General features: G+C 42.1%; 3 protein-coding genes and 1 non-coding gene across 10 annotated transcripts; 3 read left to right on the top strand and 1 right to left on the bottom strand.

The window, feature by feature from the left end:
* The first annotated feature begins 209 nt into the window (after nt 1-209).
* dgcr8 (DGCR8 microprocessor complex subunit) lies at nt 210-10,413 on the top strand. The gene is made up of 14 exons (XM_055050876.1): nt 210-344; nt 681-1,707; nt 1,990-2,152; nt 2,985-3,127; nt 3,520-3,832; nt 3,922-4,119; nt 4,200-4,301; nt 4,679-4,777; nt 5,251-5,333; nt 5,413-5,513; nt 5,725-5,831; nt 5,951-6,078; nt 6,184-6,297; nt 8,762-10,413. Exons 2-14 carry the CDS (start codon nt 985-987, stop codon nt 8,843-8,845), a joined length of 2,358 nt encoding a protein of 785 aa, XP_054906851.1. The 5' UTR covers nt 210-344; nt 681-984; the 3' UTR covers nt 8,846-10,413.
* Nucleotides 10,414-10,447: 34 nt separating this feature from the next.
* trmt2a (tRNA methyltransferase 2 homolog A) lies at nt 10,448-16,952 on the bottom strand. Of its 6 annotated transcripts, none has more exons than XM_055050883.1 (13): nt 16,869-16,941; nt 15,144-15,271; nt 14,165-14,795; nt 13,947-14,055; nt 13,579-13,760; nt 13,336-13,450; nt 13,139-13,254; nt 12,947-13,058; nt 12,281-12,403; nt 12,067-12,142; nt 11,877-11,993; nt 11,693-11,789; nt 10,448-10,793 (listed from the first exon to the last, which is right to left on the bottom strand). In XM_055050883.1, the coding sequence occupies exons 3-13, from the start codon at nt 14,782-14,784 to the stop codon at nt 10,649-10,651; spliced, it is 1,812 nt and encodes a 603-aa protein (XP_054906858.1). In that variant the 5' UTR covers nt 14,785-14,795; nt 15,144-15,271; nt 16,869-16,941; the 3' UTR covers nt 10,448-10,648. The 6 variants fall into 6 exon arrangements, with proteins under 6 accessions (XP_054906858.1, XP_054906857.1, XP_054906859.1 ...); XM_055050882.1 differs by having other exon boundaries at nt 15,154-15,271; nt 16,869-16,940; XM_055050884.1 differs by lacking the exon at nt 15,144-15,271 and having other exon boundaries at nt 16,869-16,952.
* On the top strand, nt 15,313-21,307 carry ranbp1 (RAN binding protein 1). 2 transcript variants are annotated; one of them, XM_055050890.1, is made up of 6 exons: nt 15,313-15,418; nt 17,641-17,774; nt 18,037-18,194; nt 19,154-19,282; nt 19,357-19,425; nt 20,123-21,307. In XM_055050890.1, coding segments are annotated over exons 2-6 (504 nt in total). In that variant the 5' UTR covers nt 15,313-15,418; nt 17,641-17,772; the 3' UTR covers nt 20,269-21,307. The 2 variants fall into 2 exon arrangements, with proteins under 2 accessions (XP_054906865.1, XP_054906863.1); XM_055050888.1 differs by lacking the exon at nt 15,313-15,418 and adding an exon at nt 16,274-16,399.
* Nucleotides 19,675-19,802, top strand: LOC129373158 (small nucleolar RNA SNORA77). The gene has a single exon (XR_008607318.1). It is a non-coding gene; the product is annotated as a small nucleolar RNA SNORA77 (small nucleolar RNA).
* Nucleotides 21,308-21,519: the final 212 nt, after the last annotated feature.

The raw sequence follows: 21,519 nt of genomic DNA on the forward strand, positions 1-21,519 counted from the left end.
TAGAGAAAATTTTTAAATATCATAAAAAATAAATTGTGAAACGTAAAACTTCTATACGCTCTTAAGGTACCTACATTGGTTTGTGTCCATCGTTTAACATGAAGAGCCTTTTCATTGGCTGGATCCTGATTTTGCGTCACGGCGGGAAAAGCCAGTGATTGGCCCGTCGACCAATCAATCACCAAAAAGCCGGTGCGAGTGGGCGGGGCGTGTACAGATTCCCCGCTGTGTCTTTCCTCAAGATGGCGGGGCTGCTGCTGGAGCCGAATGGCAGCAGTTGGAAAATAAGATCATTTTAAAAGGCTGTGGAACCCTGTGAAGAGAGTCGTGTCGCATATCTCTCAGTGAGTACTTCCTCCGCGCTTTGTCAAGCCGTTTACCGATTCGAAACAGCGTTTTCATGCGTCTGTGTTTGCTCGTTAGCACTTTAGCATCGAGACTCTCGCTATCGCACAGGCCTAATGTGCGACTCCACACTGAAGAGATGCTCACTCTCCATTTTAGGCTTCCACGAGTTTGTGTCTTTTGCTCATTTTCTTTTTTGTTGTTTGTTTTGTTTTGTTGTCATTTTGGTGACCGTGTGTGACGTTGCAGTGCGAACAGACTGCAAAGTTGGTCCTGAATGTATTTTAACCCGATACCTATTCTCTGTGGTCATTTTCCCCCTTTTTATCTCCTAGACGTCCACAGCGGATGATGATCAGTGGCTCTGTTCCAAAAATAAGCTGAATGCATTGTGATTTCCAATAATAGAGACAGTGATTCTGAAGGCTGTCTACATTAATGAAAAGAGCAATGTAGTCAGCTTAGCATGTTCAGCATCTGGTACAGGGATGATCTTCTGCATTGGAAATTTGTGAAGATTTCTTCGTAGTTGTCAGCTTCCATTAGATTTAGGTTTTAACTTAACCGCCAAAAGTAAATATATATATAAATATATATATATATTTTTTTTTTTTTAAAGTAACATTTAAAAAAAGAAAAATGGATACAGATGACGTCCTCCCCCCTCTCCCCTTGGAGCCACCTGATGATTGTAGCCTAGACCAGAGCAGAGCACCTCCACCACCTCCCCTGCAAACGTCCAGTGACGCAGAGGAAATGGACGTTAGCTCTGGTGGTGATGGACACACATACACCCCGGGGGACGGGGAAGCAAAGATGCAGGAGTGCACGAGCGAGGGCTCTCTGATCTTCTGTAGCCACCTTTCCAGTGAGGCCAGTCCCAACCCACGGTGCCCCAGAACGGCCCGCCACGCTCCTCAGGTCACCAAGTTTTTGCCGGACCTGAAGCAGCTCAGAAATGTTAAGATCAGGGTAAGCTTCTCTGAAAGCGGCGGCGGCAGCAGCAGCAGCAGTACCAGTAACGTCAGCAGCGGCAAAGACAGGAAGGTTTTATACACAGGTGAGGGTCAGGAGGCAGGAAGTGAAGATGGCTTGGCTTGTCTGAATGGTGAAGTGGAAAACATGACAAGCTTGCTGGAGGATGCTGAGGGTAGCAGTGGAGCTGGGGAGGCAGCAGGAGGGAAGTCGGAGGACAGCGAGTTAGATCTGGAGAATAAGGTAGAGTTTGCCGTCTTGGATGAGTTGGAGGACTTCTACGAGAACCTCCTGGACCGGGACGACGGGGAGCAGGGCGGCTTTAAATCTGATGCCATAGTTCAGCAGGAAGAGGTGCACGACGAGGCATCGGCCTACGCCTATGAGGTACATCTTAGCTCATTTTTATTGTCTAGAGTTCAACCGCTTTCCAAGGTAGAGTTAGAAAAAAAAGACAAATTCTTCTCACCATAATAACACCTTGCAAAATTGTGCAGAAAATATTCTTAAATTTAGAGAATGTCCTATGATATTATTATCTTTTTTTTATATACCCTCATGAGTCTTTGTGTCTGGTGTGGTTTGGTCTGTTCTTCCCCAAGAGGAAGCATTCATGACTGTATTTCCGAGCCGTTTCCGTTTGCCGATCCTAACCGCTTCCTCTTCCAGGAGGGCTTCGACAACGATGTGGATGCTCTTCTGGAAGAGGGCATGCCAGTCCCAAAAAAGATGCGTTTAGCGGAAGACAAGTATGCCGGGGACAGCGATCACCAGTCCGACGGCGAGGGGGGGGTGCAGCCCATGGTGACCAAAATCAAGACTGTGCTAAAAAGTGAGTGTTGTTGTGGACTCGTTCTGACTGGTTTCTGGTCTTTTGGGATCTGTCTTTTACATAACAGATAACATTTTCTTTGCATTTCTACTAAAGGTGTGTTTAACGGTCATATCACAGCTGGTATTAAGTAAGACCTGTGAAGACACTGTTGCAGTGATCAGACAGAAGATTAACTCAAGAATTTCCATTCTTGCAACTCTCTCGCTCTTATTCTTTCTGCCAAAAACTGAGGGACAAAAGTTTTCTGTCTGGTGCTTTGAACTCAACTAGTTCCTTTTTTGGAAGTAAAATTTTGTTTCCAGAGACTTCATGATTAATTTTATTTGTCGTTTCTGTTGTATTGTTTCTTTGTTTTGGATATTTAAAATGTCTTCCTTTTCCAATGTTAAATGTTCATTGGATTTGAAGTGCATCATATTACCTAAAAATGATCTCCAAATAACAATATTGTCATCGCAATAACTTCTAGTACAATTTATTGTCCAGCAAAAATTGTTATTGTGACAGTCCTCTATCACCTGAAATGTTCTTCAGGTGATAGAAGGCCGACTTTGTAATTGTAATTGTCTTTATGTGTCTCTGAAGGTTCAGGTCAGAGTTCATCATCTGACCCGATCACTTGTTTTTATCTTTAATAACTCAAGCTGTGTGCTGGCTCTGGATTGTTTCTCTTTAGGTCCGATAATCATAAGTTACAGAAAAAAATATTTTCTCTAACTGATCTTCCTACAAATTTAATTTCTTTTAAGTGTTTTCAGCTCATGATCAGCTTATCATCTGGCACACAGCAGCATCGACCGTATATTAATGATTTTTTTGTGTGTAACAGGTCGAGGCCGTCCACCAACCGAGCCTCTTCCCGACGGTTGGATCATGACATTCCATAATTCAGGCATTCCAGTCTACCTGCACAGAGAGACCCGAGTTGTCACCTGGTCCAGGCCCTACTTCCTGGGAACAGGCAGCATCAGGGTGAGCTGCAACAAAGACTCGTGTCTTAATGATAGCTGCGTTTCCATTGCAAATGAGCACAAGATTTGTTGAAAAAAACACACAATTTGCCATATTTGCAGTAAATCGAAACACAATTAAAATCACAAATGGATAGGTTTGCTCACACAGTAACTAATTAAAAAACATGCCACACCGTCGTCCTCCATCGACTTCCTGCAGTCTTCATCATCTTTTCCACAAGTGCTATTTATTGTGGTAACTTCAATGTACGCAACGTTTTACGGTCAATAGAAACACAGCCACTACGCATGTCGAAGGCGACCTTCTTGGTTGGAAGATTTAATATACAAACCCGAGACGTAATCCGGGCGTCGAAGCACATTTCTGAACTCTCATGGCTTCTCATTCAGAAACACGACCCGCCGACTAGCAGCATCCCCTGCTTACACTACAAGAAAATGAAGGACCAGGAGGAGAGGGAGCTCAACGGGGAGGTAAGCTCGAACGAGGCCGCTGCGAAGGCGAGCGACATGCAGAAGGACGACAAGTTGGCGGAGGACCAGGAGGAACACCCTTCGTCCACCGTCGGCGAAAGCGGCCAAGACAGAGAGAGCGTGGACGAGAGCGGCACACAGAGCAAAGAGGTGCAGGCCTACGACACGGCTCAAGGCGCCTTGGGGCAGGTCAAGGCCAAGGTGGAGGTGTGCAAGGACGAATCCGTAGGTAAGGTGTTTTGACGTTAAGCGGACGGGTTGCGTTGGGTCTCTGTTTAGATATGAAACAGGATATCTCCTTAAAAATATCCCTCACAGAACTTGAAGAATTCCGTCTGTACCTGGAAAAATGCTTCGACTTTGAACAAGTCACCGTCAAGAAGTTCCGCACCTGGGCCGAGCGGAGGCAGTTCAACAGAGACATGAAGAGGAAGCAGGCGGAGTCGGAGAGACCGATCCTTCCCGCCAACCAGAAGCTAATCACCCTGTCGGTTCAGGACGCTCCCACTAAGAAGGGTAATGAGTGACACGCACCTGGAAGTTCTCACAGTCAGTACGTTATCCTTGAAAATATGTATGTAATTTTTTTTTTCTAGAGTTTGTCATCAATCCTAATGGGAAGTCTGAAGTTTGCATCTTGCATGAATACATGCAGCGGGTCCTGAAGGTTCGGCCTGTTTACAACTTTTTTGATTGTGGTAAGTTGTTTTGTATTGACTGAAGTTACTGGAGGAAGTTGATGGTTGTCGTTTTGTGGTTCAGTAACCTGTAATACGAACCCTTTAGCTGCATCCAATGTGGACATTTCCACATTAGTGCTAAAGCTAACACTAACATGTCTAAGTACCCAAAATGTATTATCTTGTTACTACCGAAGTATTTAGTTCTGTTTAACTGTCTCTTCTTTTTTTCTTTTTTTTTCATGTTTTGAATGATTTTACTGCACTTTGTTGCAGCTGCTGTTGTCTTAAAATGCTCAATAAGTAAAATAGCAGTTCAGTTTTTAGTTTTCTGGTGTTGTTGTTTTGTATAACTTGTGTGAATACACTAAGCAGACTGTTTTTGTTCCCTACAGAGAACTCAAGTGAACCCTTTGGTGCTTCGGTCATTATAGACGGAGTCACTTACGGCACAGGAACTGCGAGCAGTAAAAAACTTGCCAAAAACAAAGCTGGTAATTTGACATTTTCATTTGCAGCTGTTGCACATTTTGTATGGCTCTGCTGCTAGATAAAACAAACTATACTGCGTATTGCTAAAATGCACACAGTAACTGCATTTTATCATATTTTCAAGTTGATGTTTATTGAGACAGCTATATTGAACAAACAGCAGAGAAAAATGGATAACCTTCAGTAATTGACAATATGGAGAATTTCAAATAGTATTAATTGAAATTTACTGTGACAGTAATGAATCAAAATGTTATTGTGATAAAAAAGTGTTATCTGCTCCTTTTTGCTTTTTTTTTCTATTCAAAAATTTATGAAGTCTAGCTAGTTCAATTGTTTGTTTTTTCATTTCCACGTGTTTGCATGTGAATGTGCATAGAGGAGCGAGATAAAATGACAGCATGCCAACAAGATTCCCAGGATCTTTTGCTTGCTGATATGTAACAGAACTGAACTCGCTTCTTACTCTCTTCAGCCCGAGCCACACTGGAAATCCTCATCCCCGACTTTGTGAAGCAGACCTCGGAGGAGAAACCCGTCGAGGGCGACGAGCTGGAGGTACGCCGCACCGGCTTTAGGAACCTTTGAATCGTTACCACAGAAATAACTTTCTCTCCTCTGCTGTTTCGTCCTGCAGTATTTTAATCATATCAGTATAGAAGACTCACGAGTGTACGAGCTGACCAACAAAGCAGGTCTACTTTCGCCATATCAGATTCTTCATGAGTGCCTTAAAAGGTAAATCAGTTTTTTTTTTTTTAGCTTGTTCTTTTCCGGGTTGCCGGGAGGAAAGCGGTTTACATGGGGGTCTGTTACTGTCAAGAATATCTAAAAGGCTGGCGGCTGAAAAGAGTTCTGGTCCTTAATAAGGAACTTTTTCTGTAACACCAACATTATTCCAGTGTGACTGACAGGTTTCATATCACTTTCAATGTTTTTTTTGTCTCAGAAACCATGGAATGGGGGACACCAGCATTAAATTTGAGGTGATCCCAGGAAAGAACCAGAAGAGTGAATATGTTATGACGTGTGGGAAGCACACGGTGCGAGGCTGGTGTAAGTAGAACCAAATTCTAAGTCTCGTGAATTTATGACGTTTTCCTTCCTGGCCTCGCGGAACCGCGCATGCAGAGTTTTCAGAACAGTTTTGATCCTTGGTTTTCTTTCCCAACCAGGCAAAAACAAGAGAGTCGGGAAACAGCTGGCGTCCCAGAAGATCCTCCAGATGCTTCACCCCCATGTTAAGAACTGGGGCTCGCTGCTGCGCATGTACGGCAGAGAAAGCAACAAGATGGTCAAAAAGGTGACGACCTGCACGTCTCGCACTGTTTCTGCCGCTTTCTCCACGGGTGGAGAGCTGAATGTGCGGCTCATGTAAAGCTCTGTGCACAAAACAATCTTTCCACAGGAGAGTTCAGACAAGAGCGTGATAGAGCTGCAGCAGTATGCCAAAAAGAACAAGCCAAACCTTCACATCTTGAACAAACTACAGGAGGAAATGAAGAAACTGGCAGCTCAGAGGGTGAGTGTCTGTGACGTCTCGTGTGTTGCTACACGTTCTGTGTTTGGCTCTTCTGATCTGTATTTCTCTGTACGGAGCAGAAGAAAATAATCAGACCGTTGTTAGATCCTGAGTCTCGGACTCAACAGGAAGGCAGTCTGAACACACACACAGTTTTTGTGCAACATTGCCATATGTTTTTAGAACAGCTTCTCATGTTCATAACTGAATGTAGAAACACAAGCTGCAGAAACTTGGTAGTACAGGAGTCCTTGCATTTCTTTATGCAATTGATCTCAATATTGGTTGCATTTATTTGTAATGTGGCTAAAAATAATTTTTTTTATTATCAATTATTTTGATCATGAATCAAAGCCTGCTTCCTTTCTGAGCTTCAGAAACACAATTTCTCTATAAGCAAAACCAAACAAAGTTCTGATCGAATGTATTTGGCTGATATTCTCATAGTTTATGACAGAATTACTGATTCCCATCAGAATATATTTGATTGTCTCCTCACAGTGCACAATATGCACTATTCCCCATTTCTATCAGGGGTAGTAATTCATTTCCGGTGGCCCTGAGGTGCAAACCACTTCAACAAATTACAAAAACACAACATTAACAAACCGGAAGAGGTATGTCCCAGTGTGAGACCTGACAAATCGCTGATTGGACAATAGCTATTGTCCAATCAGTGCCTATTGATTGGACAATAGGTATTGTCCTATCAGTGCCTATTGATTGGACAATATGTATTGTCCAATCAGTGCCTATTGATTAGAGTCCTACTTGCATCGCTGCCATCTTGAATGTGCTTTGTGGACTAGTTTCAACGGTTTTACAGTACAAAGTGGACCTTTACCTTTCCCAGGTAAGACTTAAAGATAATAATAACGTAAATTTACGAGCAGAATTACTTGACTCTGTGGCCAGTACTGCGCATTTCCATGGTGAAACAAACCAAGAAATCATTTCCTTTGTAGCTAAACTGGCCCAGTTAACTACTCAGATTATTTCATAGCATAAGACAAGTCGCCGTTTGTGGTGAAACATGGTGACTTTTAAGGTACGTCAGTTGTCTGTAAGATGTTTCTTATAACTTATGTAGCTTAAAATAAGTTGCTTGATATAACAGACTGAAAGTCCATGAATCCAGAGAGCAGCGTGGAGCCCGGGGGATTTCACCAGGTCGGGTCCGTAGAGATCAGAGCTGTAGCTGTTTTTCTTCAGACTTTTGTTTCCCAGCTCGTCTCTACAATGTCTGTGTTTAGATGCTAAGTCAATGACCCTATAAGGGGAAGATACGATTTTTTTTTTCCTGAATGTGAATGAATCAGGGATCTATTTTCTTTTACACTGGTAAAAGAAAATATCATTCGCTTCGAAGCCCAGTAACCGAACTGCTGCCAGTTTGACCAGCAGACTGTTAGTCTGCTAGATTTCGTTCGCTGCTGTCTGTAGCACAACTGATATATTGCTCTGTAATAAATATTTTTTCCAAAGTATAAATATTTAGCTAAAGTTTGACAACTACTGTCAAAAATCCCCAAAAATTTAAATGAAGTTTAATTTTTTTTTTTTTTTTATCTTGAAATGGCAAATGCACATTGAATTATGGAATTGTGTTAATATGTTCATGAATACATCACTGTAAAGGTGCGTGTGTGTGTTCATCAATAAAAACGATTTATCAGAATCAGCTGTATCAAATGTAATTATTGTGCCACAAAACATTTAAATAACCACATCAAAAAGTTTGAAATGTCCTTAGTTTGTTACGAAGTTCGGCCAATTTACTGGCATTAACTTGCTGGCAGATGGCGGACGCTGTAGGCTGTAACGTATCGCAACAACGGGCCGAGTGTTCAAAAGCACCGTCGTCCAATCAGCCACTTCTCAGGACTCCCGCTGGGACATTCCCTCTCCATTTTGTTGATCTTGTAGCATTTTTGAATTTGTAACTGTGGCATTAATGTTGTGTTTTTGTAATTGTGCTTTCGAATTCGTTGGAAGTGGTTTGCACCTCATGGATTATTCTATCGATTAATTGGACTTCTAATTGATTAGTCAGATTTTTAAGTAAATAGGAAGATCTTTCATTTCACCAGTTAAGCTATTTAATGTCATATTAGAAATGCTTTAAACTTCTTTATTAAACAAAATATGTCCTTTCCTTAGATGCAATAGCAGCATTCTTTTAATGAATTTGAACAAGCTTCAACTGTATTTTTCTCGTAAATGCAAGATGTATATACTTTTTTCTGCAAATGGCTTTGTTGAATCTTTATATACCAGTTAACGATTAATCAATTACTAAATTAGCTGACAATCATTTGAATAATTGATTTGTCACAATTAATCGTTTCAGCCCAAACCTCTACATTTGAAAGCACATAGCCATGATTCTATAATCGAGTACATCAGTACTATTCTAAATGTGTTAGTCATCTGTTGCGGCTGCTTGCTCTTCTTTCCACATCAGGAGGAAACCAGGAAGAAGCCCAAGATGACCATAATGGAGTCGGCCCAGCCGGGCAGCGAGCCCCTCTGCACTGTCGACGTTTAAGTCTCGGAATCACTGACGAACCACAGCACTGAAGCCCCAGTCACTGTCAAACATCACACCGCATCATGGCGTCCACAACAGAACGCATCACTTGACATCCGGCAAGGAGCGTAGCGTCACACTGATCAGACCGGCGGAGCCGCCGCTCGCTTCTCGCGGCTCCGCCTGAAGGGCTGAGCAAGTAAGGCTGTGAGGGTTCGGACTGAATGCACTGAAGGGCCTAGAGATTTGGGGGGGGGGGACTGTCTACCTCTCTAGATGCGTCCTAAACAACAAGAATATGAATTACATCAGAACAGAAATGCATGCTTTTAACTGTCAGAAGAAAACAACAAAAAAAAGCCAATCCAAACATTGGTTTTAATGTCAGTGTTATTTTTAAAAGTCGATCTTTTATTACTCGCACTTTTTTTTTTTTTTTTTTTTGTTTCTTTTTAGTGCTTGAAGTTTTCAAAAGGGACTACTAATGCTTGTATTTACAATGGTCAATTAATTGGAAAAAAATCTGTTTGTTTATTGGATATTTAAAAGACAAAAGGAATAATAATAATTAAAAAAAAAAGTGTACCATTTTTGTTGAAAAGCCGTCGTGTTCGTTTGCATGACTTGCGTCATGAAGTGACCGTTTGGGGAAAAAAAGGTCACCGTGCTCTCATGTCTGGTTGGATTTTACTTTTCGCTCGTCACGCTGTTGTTCAGGAGAATAACCGTTTGTGGGGACGTGATGTTTTGAGTAGGACACAGTTACAGTCGCAGTAAATCCGACCCAGGGTTGGAAGTATCGCTAGCTTTCTTTAACAATTACCTTTTTAATCTACACTACTGCTTATTTCAGACCTTTTTTTTTTTTTTCTTTATCCATTTTAAAAAACAAAGTCAGCTACACGTTGCCTTAGTTAGTTCATTTCATGAAGGGCTTAGACTCTAAAGAGGTTGGACCTCAAATGCCCTTCAACAGGAAGTGGAAAGACCAACCCATATTTACTTGATAAAGTATTAAGTCCTTAGGCAATTGGTACGTTTTAAGTGGAGATGGGCTTTCAGAGTTGTCTTAATTGGTGTGTACTTTGTACGTTTGCCATCATCCTTACAGTAGATCATGCTAGCTAAAAATGTATAGTAAAAAATAAACTCTGAAGGCAGCCTTGTAAAAGTTGGGAGGAACAATGTATACCAAAGCTTACATAGTCTTATGCATTTTCTAGAAATCTACATGTTGCAGGAAAAGAAAAAAGGCTTAACTGTGGCACTACCTGGAGCAAAAACAAATACAAACTGCTGTGCTTTTTCTACAAAAAACAATTTTAGGAGGCATATGTTTAAGCAATGCTCTTGTGATTGTGTAGATTGCTTCAAGAATGTGGTTTTTTTTTTGTTGTTGTTTTTTTGTCTCCCCCCCTCATCTGTACGTGTCTTGACTCACCAAGTCGTGGTGTGAGAGAAATAATATACCGGTTTTATGTGGCGTATCAATAAAATGTTTGAAAACGTTGCTGCCTAGAAACTGTGTTGCGACCTGAACTCTTGACTTCAGTGTTTGTTATGCAAAATAAAAATGTCTTTACTGACATCTGGAGGTGCTTGAATTCATTCAGCCACACAGAGAGGTAGAGAACTTTCTTTATTCTTGATGCACACAGTTTGTGCGAGTTCTTCTTCACCAGAGATGCTGCGTATCAAACCAAAACATTTCAAGACTTTGTTTTGTTACCAAAAAAGAGAGGGGGAAAAAATGCTAGTTAAGTGTGCATACATTTAAGAACAGAAAGCGCTAAAGTACAGCTGATCCATTTCCAAGCGATGCTAAGGCTGCTGGGAGTTGTAGTCCACTCTTTCAAACAGGAGAAGCAGCTCCACATGCTTGGTCTGTGGAAACAGATCCACGGCCATCGCTCGCACCGGACGGAACGGAGCGCCGTGAACTCTGTTGGAGGGAGCTCTGCACAAGCTGAGGACGACAAAAACATTGACCGTGAGTCTGAGAAAACGCACGCTTTCCTTTTGTTAAGGATAGTTCCAGCACCGTCTAGACATGGGCTGGTTTCACCAAGAAAACCTCACTGCATCCAACACCAGGTGCAGATTTTAACCTGTTAAACAGAAGATACGTTTGGGATCCGTGGAAACGTCAAACAGATGTCACCAGGAACCTTCGTCAAAAAGACACTGCATCCCTTTTTATATGAGCTTATATTTTAAACTCATATACAGGAAATGAGGATGGGAATGTGCGTGGGTGACATCATGCTGGAGGAGTATAGTTTAAAATAACATTGGAGCTCTTTTAAGAATATTGTGATATACATCGTGTATCGTGATGTAGCAAAAATCTATCAGGATATTAGATTTTTCTCCTATCCCCCAGCCCTAATTGTAGTGAAATATCGCTGTTTATTTATTCATAATTGAATTGTAAAAAAATAAAGTTTTAGACATGCAAAAATAAGCTTAGTAAGTAAAAACTGTAAATCCCCAGTTTTGTAGATTTTATTTTTCTACTAAAACTTTTAAATTAGCTTCATTTTACCAAGGCTGCATCTATGATTTCTAAAAGTTTGTAGCCTTATTTATAATATTTCTAAAACGTTCATATACTCTATAATGAAAAGGGAAAATGCTGGCAAGTTACAAAAAAAACTAATCCAAAATATTTTTTGTTGCCTCTTAATGTTTTCCGAAACTAAAGGAGTCTCCCAAGGGTTAACTTTAATTTAAACTTTTCCAATAGTTTGTAATTGCTGATTTGATTTGGGTATGTCATTTCAAACGCTTCAGAAAACCTGTGATGCTTCTCCTTAAAATGAAAAAGAATTTTTCCCACTGGAGAAACAAGCTAAAAGTCCTCACTCGATAAAGTTGGTCATGGCCGCCTTGGCGTTGCACGCCACGTACACCAGCCTCTTCAGGTGTTCCGCTCTCCTGATGGCGAGGACAACCTTGGTGTCTATTTAATAAAAAAATTGTGAAAAAATTATTTTAAAAACTCTCATGGCCGCTGCTCAAAACAACCACATCTCGCCTATCTACTCACGCAGGCCTGCCCTCGGTGGATCCACGATGGCCGTGACGTTGGGGGACACCAGAGCGTTCAGGATGTTGGGGAACACGTCCTCGGCTTTTCCGCAGTGAAACTCGACATTGCTGAGACCTTCACATGCAAAGAAAAAAAAATAAAGACGTGACTTCATGTTGGTGTCCGCGCGAGGAAACGGCTGTCGTACCGTTAAGCGTGGCGTTCATTTTGGCGTCTTCCACCGCTTCCTGACAGAGCTCGATGCCGATCACCTTTTTAACTCTCTAAAAAGAAAAAAAGGTTAGAAACTCCATGGACTTTCTTCAACATGTAGCTGTTGATATCTTCCACAACCACAGGATGTGTTCAATATAGCCTGGACAAGGAAGACGTGATTGATACGTAAAAAACACAGAACTCACTTTAGCGAGCGAGAGGCCGATGGTTCCCGTCCCGCAGCAAACATCCAACACCGTGCTGTCTTGGTCGAGCTGAGCCCATTCCCCCACGGCCGAGTACAGCACCTCGGCAGCCCCTGTGTTCACCTGGAAACAAACACACAGCACCCATCTTTAAGTACAATTACTCAAAAAGAATAGGTGTACAGTCGCCTTGTGCGCATCTGTTAAGTACGAGGATGATGCTAATTCTCCCACCACAAACACAAATGTGTTGGATCTGGAATGAGACTGAGCAAAACAGCATCAAACTCCATAAGGAATACCCGTGTCAGACAAAAAAGATCAATATCGGGGAGAAGACACGTTTTGCATACGGTGGAGGATGTGCGATATGGTGGACTTGCCTGGAGAATTAAAAAAAGTGTTTTGCGTCATGGAAACACAACACAGTACATTTAGTCAAATGCCATCATTGAAATATATCCATCAAATATATTGGATCAGTGTCCCAGTCATTATGAATCAAAGGGAACTCTAAAAAAGTGGAGGTTTCAGCCTTGATTTAAAGCAATTGTTTCAGCAGTTTTGCAGTTTTCTGCAAAACCCAACGCTGCATCTCCATGTTTGGTTCTGACTTTAAATTTGACTTTATTTCTGTTATCAAGTGGCCATGAACCTCCTGCTTGCCTGAAAGAAGGAGTGCGGGGATATCCTGAACTTCAGGCCGAGCAGCTCCTCGTGAATGCAGCTCTCTCCGGCCACGAGCTCGCAGGGCAGGTCCTCCAGGTTGGGAGACGTCCTTTGGATAAAGCCGAAAATGCGTGATTCACTCCGCTGTCCAGGTCACTCTGGGGACTGATTCAAGTTCGCCTTCCTCACCTTTGACCCTCTCGGACAAAGTGCAGGGAGGTAATGCCGCTCTCTTTACCCTCTCCTTCGAGAAAATACGTCTTCATGGAGTCCTTCAGGGCGCTGAGCTCCTCCTCTTCAAGTTTCTGTGAGAAGATAGAACGGGCTTCACAAGGGAAGAACTCAACAGGAAATGACATGCAGCTAAACTGACGACGTGTCCTCGCCTGCGGGTGGAAGAAGATGATCGCCATAGCTTGCTTGGTCCTCGTAGTGCGCACGGTTAGCTGCTTCCAGTGGCCTTCGTACGTCTCAGGACTGTACACAGAGTACTTGGTAGTCCTGTTTCCACAGTTAGAGAGAAAAATACATAAACCGACAAGCTACTGGCATTTTCCAAGCTTGGGATAAGAACTCCTGCAATCATTTTTTGGAAAAATCTGAAAAGACAGCATCCTCCGTGGAAGCACCTGATAAACTTCTGGAACTCGTGGACCACCCTCTTGGCTTCGGCAGACACGTGGCAGGTCTCCGCCGGTCCCACCACGGCGCACGAGCCTCCTTTGTACTTCCCCAGGCGGAAGCCGATGGTCTTATCCTCGCCGTCCGCCCCCACCGAGATGAGGAACTCGCACTTGTTCCTGTACTCCGTCTAACCGAGACCCAGAAACACGAGCAGAAACGTTTTCATGTTGTACGAGACTCTTTGAATGAGAGCATTTATTGGTTCAGACATCAACACCTCATTTCTAAAAGACCTGAAGGAACTTCCTGGTACTGACAACCCATTCTTGTGTGGTCTCTTAAATAGTTAAATATTGGAATGAGGGTTAAATACCTGTGTTGGAGAAGGTCGAACTGCTTCGAGAGGGCAACACATTTTGTTGAATTTTCCTTTCTGCGCAAAGAGCCACGGCAACATGGCCTTGTTGGTGCCGCCAATCTCCCTGAAGATCAAAACACGATGGGTTAGTCACAATGAATCAAGAGCATGAACGCAAAAGTCAGTGACAAACAATTAATCTGATATGGATCCAGACGAATGGCGCCGCCTACTTGGCCAGTCTCTGCAGAACCTCCACCACCTCCTGCTCTTTGATCCTCAGCTGCTCCTCGTAAGGCACTTTCCACAGAGGAGTCACGGCGTTGGCTATCTGGACGCTCAGCGGCTCTTCTTCCTCCTCATCGCCCCTCTCTGCTCTCTTGGACGCCGGCTGCCCCTCGTCCTCCCCTTGCTTCCTTTTCCTCAGGATGGGGTCCGCTTTGGGTTTGGCCAGCCTGACGCTCAGGACCTGGCCCTTCCACTGCATGCCGTGCACCATCTTCATGGCCTTGTCGCGTTCCTCCTCGTTCTTGAAAGTGACGAAGGCGAACGTCTGCTTGCCAAAGAGCTTGATCTTGTGCGGGCTCAGGCCGTGCTTGGCCAGGAACTTCTTCAGGTCGTTGAATCCGACGAACTTGGGCAGGTTCCTGATCTCCACTTTGTAGATCTCTGAGGTGAAGAGGTCTTCTTTGATGTAACGGTACTTGTTGGTGTCTGAGGAGGCCTCGCTGCCTTCAGCTGGAGGAGCAGGGCTGGGGACCTCGGTTTTGGAGAGTTGAGTGAAATCATCTCCAGGTTTCTCCTCCTTTGAGGATGTAGCCTCTGACGCTGCAACACCACTCGGATCTGCCATCACTCTTTGGGCTGTCATAACACAATCATAAGGCATTTACATGCACAGTTAAAAAACATTGTGAACAGTCTGATCAGATTATATCAATCATACCAACTTCAATGTAACCTTTTAGTTTTTCATAGTTGTCCAATGTTGACATAAGGATTTCTAATAGGAGTGCTGGTTGTCCAAGGCTCTTGAACACACCTTCATCACCCGAGTTAGATTATAATGCTCACATAAACACAGAAGTCGCATGTTGCACAGAGGAGCGCATTTCTGTACATCCAGAACTTCACAGCTCATGTTCAACGTCATCAGCGTCAACAGTGACTCGGTCCCGATAGTATGCAGTGGACGTTTTCCACGCGCCTTACCTCCACGCACCTGTTTAACGTCGATTTCTCTTCCACCTAAGCTGAACAGGGCGCCGCCATGTTGGTCCGACCACGTGCAGCGTCCACCGTGAGTTTCTTAAAGCGACAGCGTCACTTTTCAGGCAGAGCTGTGCAGAAGACGTGTGCAAAACCATGCGTGTTTGACTTTTATCAAGACTAAAGAGGAAGTTTTAAAGACGTAAATCTAGTAATTTGTGACGCAATTGAGCTTCAAGGGGGTGGGGAGAAATGATCTCACGCCCCCAAAAAAAGAGGTAAGCACAAAATTTGGAGCAAGAAAAATATACTTAATAAATGAAGAAAAACGCTCTATTTTTTTCTGCCGAGACAGAACTTGGCGTGAAAAAAATACAAATCAATAATCATGCATTATATTGTAATATATTACATTTGTATTCACTTGCTTTGAACCAGTTTTATAGCTTTTGATTTTTGTGCGTTTAAAACGTGTTTCGGATCCCAAACGTGTTTGTGCATTTTCTAGTGAAAGCAGGTCAAAGTCCTCGAGGGCTACACTGTCCTGCAGCTTTTAGCTGTGCCACAGGCACAAAACGTTGGAATGAAATGGCTTAATGACCTTCTCCTCGTGTAGATCAGTTCTCTAGAGCCCTGCTAATGACCTAATTATTCTATTCAAGTGCGCTGCAGCAGAGGCACATCTAAAAGTTGCAGGGCAGCGGGCCCCCCCCCCCCCCAGGGCTGGAGTTTGACACCTTAAAGGTTCGGCTAGAAAACGCAAATGGGTTGCTGTGAGTCTTTTAGACATATTTGAATTATCATCTTTTGTTAAAGGCAAAACTGTCAGCTGCTTTCAATGCCTGCAGTCTCTCAGGAGATTATCCGACTTCCAGAGAAAAATATGCCCTGTGTGTTTTTGTTTGGGAATTAAGTCGTCCCACACAATTAGCTTTTGATTAGTTTGATTTCCGAAAGCAAGGTCAATGTGGATGAGACGTTTTATTCATTGAAACAATCACTTCACCCCAAAACGTTTTTTTTTTTTTTTTTTTTTTTTTTTTGTGGAATAAAATCAAAGCGGTTTGAAGAGAACTGGGCTGCTCCCGCGCCGTCACGCTGGGCGCAGGCATGCGCAGGCATGCGCAGAGGATTCGGCGCGCGAAGCTCCAGCAGGAAGTGAGAGCAGCAGAACGCGAACGGCAGCCAGTTGGGGATTTGAACCTCTCACACAACTTCCATAATCTGTTAACATCTGCTTTATTATGGCAGATACGAAGGTAAGGACGAGATTTTTAGGTTAGTTAATGAATACGCTTTAATTCAAAGCCTGAATTTTTCGATGGTAGGTGTATTTTGTTGCGGAAATTTTACAAACTTGGGCAACGGGAAAGAGGAGCCGACAAGTATGCCATTTGACTGCAGAAAATATATTTGGGAGGATTTTCAGACATGATAAATGACGAGAATCGATTTAGTTTCATGGAGAGCCGTAAGAAGCGCCGAGTGACGCAGAAGATGCTGGATTTTCTTTAACATGCCGTTTTAGAGTTGAGGTTTACGAGCTCAGAAGAAGTCCTGTGAAGTGTGCAGCCAGTCAGCATGTTAGCCTTCTTGCTCTACTCACGAGCGTCATTAAGCAGCGAATACACTTTGCTATAATGTATGAATATTATTATTTTTTTTCCCAGGTAACCGAACCGACTCATTGTGCCGCACAAAAACGACGGGTTCGGTAGCGTTACATACCTTTGTCTCCTTATTATGGTAGCTAACGTTAGCTTGCTAGTGTTAGCTTTAATCGTTGGGCGCTGAAGAAAGAACCTCCCGTTTGCTGCTGTGTTTTAGCGTAACGTTACACGAGTCTCGCTCCACTTCATGTTTCTGTCATTATGTGCAAGTTGCCGCTTGCCTTACGTGTGGTAGGGAGTGTCTAACTAGGCTGATGGCTTAGCAATTAGCTGTTAGCATGCTAAGGTGGAGGCCCATTTAATAAGCCGGGTAACTTTACAAGTTGACAGAAAATTAAAGTGAACCAGCGGTTTGTTGGCTAAATTCCAATGAGATCACAACAGTCGTCAGCTCCAGGTTTATTACCCACCAGCTAAACCAGCAGCTTGTGTCTTCAAGCTGCTGGTTCACACCTTCACATTATTAAAAACAAACACAAAAATTCCGCTTATAAAGTTGTAATTATTTGTTTTGGGTGCTTCCTTCATTTGGGGTTATTTTCTTTCATTTTTTTTTATTTTTTTTTATCACAAAGCCAAATGATGTTCAGTAAGCTGGGGTCAGCAGCAGTCATGTACAAAAGGCTTTGTCTGCCGCCTCTGTAGCAAAAGCTATACATATAATCCTCCATCCCCCATGGTCTCCATTGAACCTTTAGTGCCTTCACTGAAATCACTTTGTTTTAAACTGTTTTAATCTATAACGCACACCCCAAAATATAGGTTTTTGCTTGGACAGGGAATTTCTTTTCATTGTTATCAGAGGAACTAATTTCACTTTTCCCCTAAAGGACCAGGAAGACCACGAAACCACCGGAGACGGAGCCGAGGACACTAATCATGATCCCCACTTTGAGCCCATCGTGTCTCTTCCTGAGCAGGATGTTAAAACATTAGAAGAGGATGAAGAGGTGCTCTTTAAAATGTAAGGGTTTTTTTGCCACGCAAGTTTTCGCATCTCAGTTTGTATCTCGTTGGGTGAAAATGCACAGCAATTTGTTGAGTAAATATTTTAAAATCCAAGCTTTGTTTAGATTCCAGAAGGCAACACTTACCATATCGATATGTGGTTGATATTTAAGTCTAGTGCAAGTCGAAGAAGTAAGCAGACAAAAAAAAAACTCTTCACCAAGCTGTCGCTTCAATTGCATCTGCGTCTTTGAAACAAAGTGTTGCTGTCTACCCAGGCGAGCCAAACTGTATCGCTTTGCCTCTGAGAACGACCCTCCCGAGTGGAAGGAGAGGGGGACGGGGGACGTGAAGCTGCTGAAACACAAAGAGAAGGGCACGATCCGCCTCCTGATGAGGAGAGACCGAACTTTGAAGATCTGTGCCAATCATCAGAGTGAGTCAGCTTCCCGAATGCTATCCAACAAGGAATCGCTAAAATATTTTCCAGTTTAGGAGTTTTATTTATTTAGTTAGTTTTTTATGTTGGTTTGTTCATCACTATTTGAGATAAACAAACGACTCTTAGCCTGACGGGAAGTCATGTAAAGCCTGGCAGCCCACCAGTCTTATAATACCCCGAAGGAAACCTGGTTGTTTCTTTTTATTAAAGTTGAGCTTTTTTTTGTGTGTGTGTTTATACCATGAGACTTTAGTTTTTCTAACCCAAGTTATTATATAAGCATATCCATGCCTACATCTAATTGAATAACATAATAAAATTAAAATCAGAAATGAACGCCTTGTTTTCAACACACTTGCTAGTAAAGTTTAAAGTTTTATCACAATAGTTTGTGGTACTATTGTGATGACAATAAAAGTTGTATGCAACTTTTTTTGTTTTTTGCTGTGCGGCTGTAAACAGCATTCAGATCCCCACAAACAGATGTCACTCTAGAAGAACCTTCTCATTTCCAGTGCTCTTCTTTAGGACACCAGTCACATAAAGAATTTTGATTTGTATCACTAAGCTGCAAGTGCTAGCAGGTTTCTCAAATGTATTGGTTTTTATTGAACAAACAGTGGAGAAACTAGTAGAACTGACAATCCCAACAGTAAGAGCAGTGATGAGGGATTTTAAACTTCATTAATTGGAATTTATCATGTCAAAGATAAATCAAAAATAATCATGACACAGAATTGATCAAGATAAGGCAATAAATTTCACCTCCTACTTGTTAGTTAGGAGAGAAAAGTTAAAGCAAATAATGTTGTAGCACATTTAGGCGGTTCTGCTGGACTGAGCTAACATTTCACATTGATTTAAATTATCCGCTGTGAAGCGGTGTTGTCCGCACAGACGTACCTCCAGTCGGTTGTGCCTTTGTAACAGTTTGACCTTCCTGTGAACCGCAGTCAGCCCGCTGATGGAGCTGAAGCCCAACTCCGGCAGTGACAGAGCATGGGTGTGGAACACACTAGCAGACTACGCAGATGAATGTCCAAAACCAGAACTCCTGGCAATACGCTTCTTAAATGCAGAAAGTGAGTAGCATCCAGTGAGTAGCATCCAGTATTCCTGTTTGCTTTAGCTGACAAACTGCAATTTCCTTCAACAGATGCGCAGAAGTTCAAGAATAAATTTGATGAGTGCAAAGAGGAAGTGAAAAAGCAACTTGAGGGATCAGGTACATAATCCATAAACCTTCTTCATTTTTAGATTTTTCTAGATTATTTGGTACGTTTCAGTGTGCTGTTTACAGTTGTAGACACATTTGAATGAAACAATAATATCATTAACATCATAACAGTAATTCATTCCAGGACCCCAGATTAGCTGGATGATGATTGGTAGAATTTATTTACAACAAAAAATTGAATTCTACCAAATGAACTGACATGAATAACAAAAACTCATTCTAAAATGTAAATGCAATGCAGACACACTCTGTTCTTTGCTGCTAACTCCAGCCTGGGACTTTTTCTGTCTGCTACATAAACATGCAGAATGTGACACGACTAGCTTTGCTAAAAGTCTGCTAGTGTTGCATTTTGCTACATTTTGGCTTCTTTTTAAATGGATTTTTACTTCTTTTTTTTTCTTTAAACACTTTGTACCAGCAATGGAAATTTATGACGGCGGATTAGGGCCGTTGTAGATTCAATAATCATAAAGAAGAGTAACTTTGCACCCAAAACTCGCATTAATTTGAATTTGAAAAGTGGCAAATTTGCCAGAAAAATAAAAAACTCAAGAATTTTTATTATTATTTTAACAAGAAACTCTTTCTATCTACAATGGCCTTAAAACGCAGTCATAGAAATCAACACATTTTAAGATAAGAAAATTTGCTAAAAATGTTCACGTTATTGTTTTCGCCACAGGCAACACTGATGGTGCCAACAAGGTGGCAGAGAAGCTGGAGGAGCTTTCAGTCAAAGATAAAGCCTCTGAGGGAAAGAAGGAAGAGAACAAAAAGGAAACTAAAAATGAAGATGAGAAAAATGAGGTGAAAGCTGAGAAGAATTAAGAACCAAGAACTTGCTTTGCTGATCTTCAGTTTTTTTTTTGTTTGTTTTTTTCAGTTTTCCTCTTTTTCTACAATAGACTCTATGAACTGAATTTGGACTCTTGCATATTAGTTTTTTGTTTTTTCTTTTAAATCTGTTTTGCCTCAAGATCACAAGTCCTTGAAGCCACTGGAGAAAATATCAGAAACAAAGTTAAAAACAAATATATATTTTTCTCTGACCCTGTTCCCGTTTTGCTCAGTGGAAGCCCACACTTTTCCACCCTTGCTTTTTGAGAGTTGGACATTACTATTAACAAACTGTGAAAAGAGGCTTGTGATAGCGATGATTCCCACATTGGGGTATTTTTTTCGTTCTTTTTGTTATTCTGAAGCGGAGTTCATTTGTAGGGTGAGGGGGGATAATGTAGCCTGCTCATTAGCAGCACCAGGTCAGGAACCAGGCATTATGGAGGCGCATTTTGAAGGTGAAACCCACTGACGACTCCCTGCGCGTCCTGTCCGCACTTCCACTATTAGATGGCAAGGTGAAGACGTCTCCGAGTGGGTTTTTCCCTCGGTTTAGCTCAGTCTGACTAAAAGAGGACAGTTGGGGAGCATCAGACGAGGGTTTTGAAGTCACAGTGTCCACCACTTAGTGAAGAATCTTTCTTTTTTAAAAAAAAGTCTTGAAGTCCAAAGTAAAAACGGTTCATTAATTTGTGCAGCTTTTTCTTTTTTCTTCCCCTGAGTCGTGTTTCTCATCAGGAGATAAGTTTGTATGTTTTTAGCTCATGACATTCCCAGACTTCAAAGCATGTAAAGTGTATGTAACAGAGTGCGCCCCATTTTGGTTCTGTGTTCTCACCGCCCGCTCCTTTGTTTTTTGTTTTGTTTTTTTTCTTTCCACCAAATACGTTCTCTCTACCTTGACTCTTCAGTGCATCCAAGTGCCAGTGCATCTGTAAATACATGTATATGGATGAAATGTTGCTCTTTGTTTGCACTCAGATGAACTGAAATGTTTCCTCCACCTTCAAATAAAAGCTGGCAAAGATCACACGCTTGTATCCATGTATGAGAACCCACATCGGTAAATGAAAATGTCATCGGAAACATCATTTGAAAACTAAATGTGTTTTCAAATTTGTAACTGTAGCTTTATTGTTGCTAGAATGAATGAAAACTCACTTTTCTTGTAGGAAACTTTAATATTATCAGAAAAATAAAAAGGACTTGTAGTACTGAAACGTCTCCCTACTAAAAACTGTC

The sequence above is a fragment of the Poeciliopsis prolifica genome, unplaced genomic scaffold (assembly GCF_027474105.1).
Source record: "Poeciliopsis prolifica strain line A6 unplaced genomic scaffold, Auburn_PproV2 SCAFFOLD031, whole genome shotgun sequence".
Lineage (NCBI taxonomy): Eukaryota > Metazoa > Chordata > Actinopteri > Cyprinodontiformes > Poeciliidae > Poeciliopsis > Poeciliopsis prolifica.

Coding starts and splice junctions, on each gene's coding strand:
- dgcr8 (XM_055050876.1), top strand. CDS start 985: ATGGATACAGATGACGTCCTCCCCCCTCTCCCCTTGGAGCCACCTGAT. Junction 3,833..3,921: donor GTGCAAGGACGAATCCGTAG/GTAAGGTGTTTT, acceptor TATCCCTCACAG/AACTTGAAGAATTCCGTCTG. Junction 4,302..4,678: donor TTACAACTTTTTTGATTGTG/GTAAGTTGTTTT, acceptor TGTTCCCTACAG/AGAACTCAAGTGAACCCTTT.
- trmt2a (XM_055050879.1), bottom strand. CDS start 15,084: ATGACGTTGAACATGAGCTGTGAAGTTCTGGATGTACAGAAATGCGCT. Junction 14,796..15,005: donor CATGCGACTTCTGTGTTTAT/GTGAGCATTATA, acceptor GTGTTATGACAG/CCCAAAGAGTGATGGCAGAT. Junction 14,056..14,164: donor GTTCTGCAGAGACTGGCCAA/GTAGGCGGCGCC, acceptor TTTGATCTTCAG/GGAGATTGGCGGCACCAACA.
- ranbp1 (XM_055050888.1), top strand. Junction 17,775..18,036: donor GAAGAGGTGCTCTTTAAAAT/GTAAGGGTTTTT, acceptor CTGTCTACCCAG/GCGAGCCAAACTGTATCGCT. Junction 19,426..20,122: donor AAAGCAACTTGAGGGATCAG/GTACATAATCCA, acceptor TTTTCGCCACAG/GCAACACTGATGGTGCCAAC.